Below are 6,927 nucleotides of genomic sequence, written 5' to 3'. Positions count from 1 at the left end.
CAACTCTAAGAGCATGAAAACGATATAAATACAAATATCCACGAGTATGAGATAAAAATTATTTTTATTTTACGTTAATATATCAAATATAATAAATATATTTTTATATTTTAATATATCTAATATATTAAATATTAATTTGAATCGGTATCTAATACATTAAATATTAATTTGTTCAAATTATATTTTTATGTATATATTTCTCTCTAATATCTATATTAAATATTAGTTTAAGCATTTCAAATTAAATCTATTTTCTCATTTGAAAATGGAACCTTTTAATGTTAGGGTGAGTTAGAAAGGGACTAGTAGATTATAACTTCTAATGATTCAAAATTCCATTAATTAAACTTTTAAATTAATCAATTTTCATTCATTAAGTATAGGTCACTCCACGTGGACTTATAGTTGCATTTTATAGGACAAGTTATGTCCAATGATACTATCATTACAAGCAAGTCAAATTTTCACAAGTTATTCTTAATTACAGCTGGGTCAAAAGTTTATTCTACTTTTAATTACATCTTTCACATTAAGTATTACTGATTCTCTGATGAATAACTTGTTTATGATTCAGTCGTAAACCAAGTCCCTTGGACTAATGAGAGGTGGAGCTCCATTGTTCAAGTTCTAAAATCCGCACTTAAGAGAACAACTCATTTACTTTCCTTAGATGAAAATGAGTGAATTTCATCTTGTGATATTATGTTTCCAGCTCCCTTTTTAGTCAAGTCTCCGAAATGGTAGGCATATTGAATCGGCTACAAGAGTCATTCTTACCCATGAAAATCAAAGGACAAACCCTTACAAGCAGGAGCTCATAACTCACTAAAGATTAAGATCGAGTTGTATATAATTATCATTTGACATATTAATCTTCTCAAATTATAAAGAGAGATTAATATTTATTTGTCCAATTTTATACAAACTCATTGTATAGGATATCCCTACTCATATGGTCTCCACACAAATGATTTGAATCAAATTATTTGTAACAATTATAAAGTAGGTCGTATTAATAATGTTACCAGAATAAGGCATCCATCCAACCTTATATAGACTCTTTTGGTTATTACTTGAACAAGATTCTCTCGTATATCATCCACATACATCTAGGGTACAACCCCCATATCATCCAACTCACATGTTCAAAATTACATTAATAATCTAAAGGGTCTACAGTATATAGATAGTATATAGATATGACGATTGTACCCTAGATGTATGTGATAACACATGCATCTAGGGGTACAACCCCTATATCATTTAACTCATCTAATACAAATGCAGATCCTATCTACCTAAATATTTCACTATTAAAGATTAACTCGAGATTCTTTAATAGTCCCTACATTGTAACCTAAGGAATTAACCTCAAATCTCTACCGGCTACAACCATGTTATGCCGCCGTCTATGGTAACTTGAAACAAGTTCATTATTAGATATTGGTTAGCTCACTTTAATAGTCCCACCTAATATCTCACAAATGTGAATCATAACCAACCATTTGGTTCAAAACTACCCCAAATATGTAAATTGTTTTTATTTATTTATTTATTGAAACAACATTATTCATGAAATTAAGCCTAAAATGATCATAGAGTGGAGCAAAACATCATTAAAAGGTTTGAGCAACTTTTTCTTCTCATTTGGACCATTTTCAAACAAATCATGTAGTTTAGACAAAACCACCAACATTTTGCTCTTCTTTTTCTTTATTTTATTGGTAACTACTTGATTGATAGTTTGATTAGGATCGACTAAACCCCTTTCCAAATCCCTTTTCAATTTCCCAACAAAATTTGGTTTTGTAGGGTCCCAATTTCAACTTCCAAACATTTTCTAGAAAATATTTCCTGAGCAACGAGGTTGGAGGCTGGAGCATACGAACACCCATTCCTACATCGACTCAAATTCTAGTTGGTCAACTTACTTGATGTTGCAAGGGTCACACAATCACATTGCACGTCCTAATAGAGTACAATTGTGACAGTTGGTCGAGTTATTTCTACACGTTGAAATTGTGGTACATTAAAAACTTGTGATAAATTTTCTTAAATATTAAATGCTCAATATTACATTCGACCATTCTATACACATGTTAACTAATAAATATCAATAAAAGTCAGCATGGCAATAAAATAATTGATAACAGAGAATAATCTGATAAAATTGTCTAAAAATTGCATTTAAAATCGTCTCCTTTTTACACTCCCATCCATTAAAATAAAAATAGAAAAGAAAAAAAGTACAAATAGACTAAAAGATTTAAAATTAGTGTCTTTTTCCATTCATACTTTAAAAATGTTTAGTGGCTACCTAATCGTTTTATCTTATTCAAACTACCTTCAAATGAGAGACCAATTGAGATATGTCTTACACTCCCCTTCATATCCTCCTTTCGTTCTCAACAATTTGTACTTTTTATCTTTTCTTCTATTGTTTTTGGGTAGTAATTAGGAAAACAACTCCCGACGGCTAAAACCAAAACAAGTTTCCTCCTAACCCCTTTTTCTAAGTAAAACACAGACACCCTCAGAAACTTGACACTTTCAGAAGCTCAATCAAATACACCAAATTATTTTGGTTGAAGTACACCCAACTGGAACTGAACATTGCTCTTCTTATCTACCCCCGGAAAAGCAGCAGCGGGGGGAGCTCTTTGTTATCAGAAGAAGAAGGGAGTTGTTACCTACTAGAGCTTTGACTAACTACCATCGGTTGGTGGATTTAGGTAAATCCAGCAGATGGGTTTCAGTCCTTAGGTCTCATTGTTTGTAAAAACTAGACAAAGGCAAGCTTGGGTTTAGGTTGCCACAATTTCAGAACAAAAGACACTAATCCCGGCAGTAAAAGCATACCAAATCTTCAAACTATGATGATAGTGCAAGAAGAAAGTTGCTTCCTAGAGCTAAAAAGAAGGCATTCTACTGAAACAATAAATGATGAATCTATCTCTTATTAACACAATCATTTTGACATTTCTCACAGAAGTTGATCCAATCTATTCTGTAAGTGACTAACTAACTACATGAATGTGCATCAAAATTGTCAACATGATAACAGTATGGCTACACAAATCATTTGCTGAAGGCATTGTATCACTCACTACTCAAGATCATTGAAGAAAATGTCCTTTTATCCAATTCCAAATTCCACTAAACCTATTCTTCGTGAATTATTCCACGACTGGCAAAAGAGAAATCAAATTAATTTATGAACAAAACTTAGCATTTGAAAGAAGGGGAGGAGCATACACCGCGAGTTATTGGGTGGGATTCAACAGTGGTTGATACCAGACTCCCAAGGAATAGAGAATGATCACCAATTAGCCTCATGAATTACTCTTGGAGTCGGCACAGGAATCAGAAAAAGACCAGAAAAGTAGAACTTTAAACATTCATCACCTGTGCAATACCAGAGATTGTAAGAACAATCTACAGCATTAGAATCCAGAAAGAATTTGAACCTCAAATCATTTATGCTTATGCTTGGATGGAAAATTAGTTAAACAACAAACATTAGAAAAGGATCTTGAACAACAGAACGAAAGGGGCCTTTACCTTGCTGTTTTCAGGTAATTCAGCGACCTTATACAAATCGGCTGTGATCTCCGACAGCCATAACCCAGGGAAAAGTGTCTGTAAAATAGTACAGAGATTAGAGGTCGATTCTCAAATTTCTCAGCAAAAACGAAATCGGGGGGAACTTCAATTTGAAAACTGCTCGAAACTTGAAGAAGAATAAGGGAAATTTGAAGGAACTTACATCTAATTGTTTTTGTACGGTTCTGGTCCTCTTCTTGGGCCGCTTCGGTGGTCTGAGCCCCACCATTTCCATGAAATCTTCGTCGATCTCTCTCTTCGAGAGCGGTACTACCAATTTCGCCTTCTTCTTCTTCTTCTCCGGACCAATTTTCAGCCTGGGCGACTCGGCACCACCGTCGCTTCGCAACGGGGAATTGGAATTTGATTTCTTCTCATCAATCTTCAAATTCTTACTTCCACCACCACCGTCTACTTTAGGAGCCTTACAGGCGGCTCTCCTCGTCCTCAGATTCCAAGGTCTGGCCTCTGCCATCGACAACGCAACAGCCGCCGGCGTCTCCTCCATTCTGGCAGAATCATTGTTCTTCTCCTCCGCCTCTTCTCCGGCCACAGCCGCCTCCTTGCTTAGAATCGCCTCTTTCATTTTATCTGCCGCCGTCTTCAGATCAAACATTAGCTTTTCTCTGACCGCCTCGATCCCATCGTCGTCAGTTTTCTTGATTCTCGATTTCGAAACTTTCGGTCTCATCTCCAAATCCTTCAAGAACATCCGCATCTCCGATGCTGATTCCCGGCTCCTACTCTCGGTAGACTCCTCCGATCTCGAGGAGTGAGATTGGCGATTCACGCCGGAAACCTGAACGCCATTAGAATTTACCTTCATGCACCTCAAGTGCTTCTGATTCCCCCACTTCAAACACGGCAACATGAAATTGTGAAGAGGTTTCGATCTCTCGGACCGCATTCTCCTAGACCAGAGACCAGTTCCGTTCGTCGTCTCAAGAGGCCGTCACACACACCATTTACCAGAGATTCAAAACAGCCGATTACAGACGGAGTTGCCGGATTCCTAAAGAACTCCGCAACTGGGAATTTTAAGGGGGAAATTTCAGAGGTAGAGAGAAGTATCGGAGCTTGTAGAGAGAGAGAGTGGTTAAGGGCTGTTTTCCCGTCGCTGGTTTCTTTGGTCTCTCTCACAGAAAATGGCCGGAAAAAAAAAAACGAAGCTTATATACCGGTTGAGAGAGAGAAAAAAACGGAGCGGATGGTTTTAACGTTCGGAGATAGGGGCAATTCAGTCAATTCATCTTCTAAAATTGTCTTCTATTTTAATCATCCGTCAATATTAAAAAATATAAGTTTCCCTCTAAATTTTTAGTTACTCAAAAGAAAATATTTTGGTTAATTTAAAACTTTTTGTCTTCCATTTCAAGTAAAAAGATTAAATAAAATCTTTCAATTTTTGTATTTAATAAATCATAATTTAAAAAAAAAACTAAAATTAACTGACTTATAATAATATTAAATTTAATATCTATTATTGTAGGTACAAGTTAACCAAAAAAATTAATGGGTATTTTGAGTATTTATTTTATGTTTAGAATTTATAAATATAATTTAAATATTAATATTAATTAGAGATTGTTCATATGATCATAGAGAGAATTCGATTAATTCGAAATATACAACCCAAACTATAAAAGTTTAGTTATGTTAGATTTTTTTTTCTTGGTTGGGTTAAATTTTTTAAAACCAAAAACTCTTAGTCTTTTGCGGGTTAACATTTTTTTAGTTAGGTCAACCTAACCAACTAAAAAAATAAAGTCATGATCGTGAATAAATTAAAGATTTGTCAAATAATTAAAAGATAACCCGACAACCCCAACTCGAGATTGGGTTGTGAACTCTATTCCAGCAACCCAACTAATCCGAAATTTTAATTTAGTCCAAAAAAATTTCAAACTCAACTTGTAATCTAATAAAAAAATTTAATCTTTTTTAATCTATAATTTACAAATTTTTAGTAGTAATTATAACCATAAATGTCGTACACATTTATTTAATTTAAACATCTAAAATTTTGGTGTTTTAACTTTTAAATATTTATTTTAGAGTATGAACTTATAAAAAATTAATTATTTTGGTCCCTATTGTGTTTATTACATTGATGACATAATATCGATGTCATCATCTGAAGCAAAAGTTAGTGATGTCAGATAATAATATTCAAAGACAATAATGCCCAAAACAATAATTTTTATAAAAAGTGTTAAAATTATAATACAAAATTTAAAAGTTGAGAAACAAAATTAAATTTAAACATTTAGGTCCATTTTAAAACTGATTTGTTTTTTATTTTTGATTAAGTTGTATGAATGTTTCTAATATATAATTTATTTTATTTTGTTATGTATTAAAAGGAAGTAGTTAAAAAAAAACTGTCGGGAATGATTTTAAATTTTATTCAAATTTGAATTTCCAACTCTCAAATGTTTTTTAAACTAAAAAAACGTGATCGATTATTTTCTTTCCTTATTCATATATAATTTTTAGTTATATTTTTTTGGAGATATTTATAAATATATTTGGAAAATATTCCTCATAAAAATGAAATCATCAAAACTTAACAAAAAAAAAATATTTTTTTGGAAATATTCCTTGTTTATTATTATTATTTTTGGATGATAACATTCCCATTTTTTCTTCTAACTTTTATTTAAAATATTCTTTTCAAATAATAATTTTTATTTTAAATATAATTTTTAGTAAAAAAAATTAAACATTTTAACAAATTTAATAATATTTCCAACCAAATTTTTAAAAAATTCAAATTTCAAAATAATAATGTTAAGCTCAATAATTAAAAATATTAAATAAATAAAAAGTTATTAATTAAAAATATTAAATAAATAAATAAATAAAAAGTTATTAATATGTCTTAGTTTAAATATGTTGATATTATTTTTATGGTAATAAATAATATGGAATTTATTTTGAAAAGAGAAGGAGAAGGGGGTTCTCCAATTTTTTTAATATCAATATTTGTTTTAGAATATTAAAAAAAAATGTTTTATGCGTGGGCGTGTGTATTTTAGCTTTGTTTTTGGATAATTGTTCAAAATGTCAAAACAAGTAAAATTTGTCATCCCCTCCGCCGTTCAATTGCCTAATATTTGACTCTAATATCATTTGTAACCGCTTAAACCCACCGCTAGTCACCGTCAGTCTCACAATTTTAAAGAGCGTATACTAGGAAGAAGTTTTCATACCTTTATAAGGAATGTTTCATTCCTCTCTCCAACCAATGTGGATCTCAGAGTACGTCTATTCTGCATAGGTTTTTCTTGTCTTACATTTCATCTTCTTCTCTCTTCAAAC

The 6,927-nt window shown here is 31.9% G+C and overlaps 1 protein-coding gene across 1 annotated transcript; it reads right to left on the bottom strand.

The window, feature by feature from the left end:
- Nucleotides 1-2,933: 2,933 nt before the first annotated feature.
- LOC111470496 lies at nt 2,934-4,850 on the bottom strand. The gene is made up of 3 exons (XM_023116057.1): nt 3,770-4,850; nt 3,565-3,642; nt 2,934-3,408 (listed from the first exon to the last, which is right to left on the bottom strand). The coding sequence occupies exons 1-3, from the start codon at nt 4,511-4,513 to the stop codon at nt 3,394-3,396; spliced, it is 837 nt and encodes a 278-aa protein (XP_022971825.1). The 5' UTR covers nt 4,514-4,850; the 3' UTR covers nt 2,934-3,393.
- Nucleotides 4,851-6,927: the final 2,077 nt, after the last annotated feature.

This window comes from Cucurbita maxima, unplaced genomic scaffold (assembly GCF_002738345.1).
Source record: "Cucurbita maxima cultivar Rimu unplaced genomic scaffold, Cmax_1.0 Cma_Scf00045, whole genome shotgun sequence".
Classification (NCBI taxonomy): Eukaryota; Viridiplantae; Streptophyta; class Magnoliopsida; order Cucurbitales; family Cucurbitaceae; genus Cucurbita; species Cucurbita maxima.
Note: the sequence above shows the minus strand (reverse complement) of the source record. Positions and strands in the feature narration are given on the sequence as shown.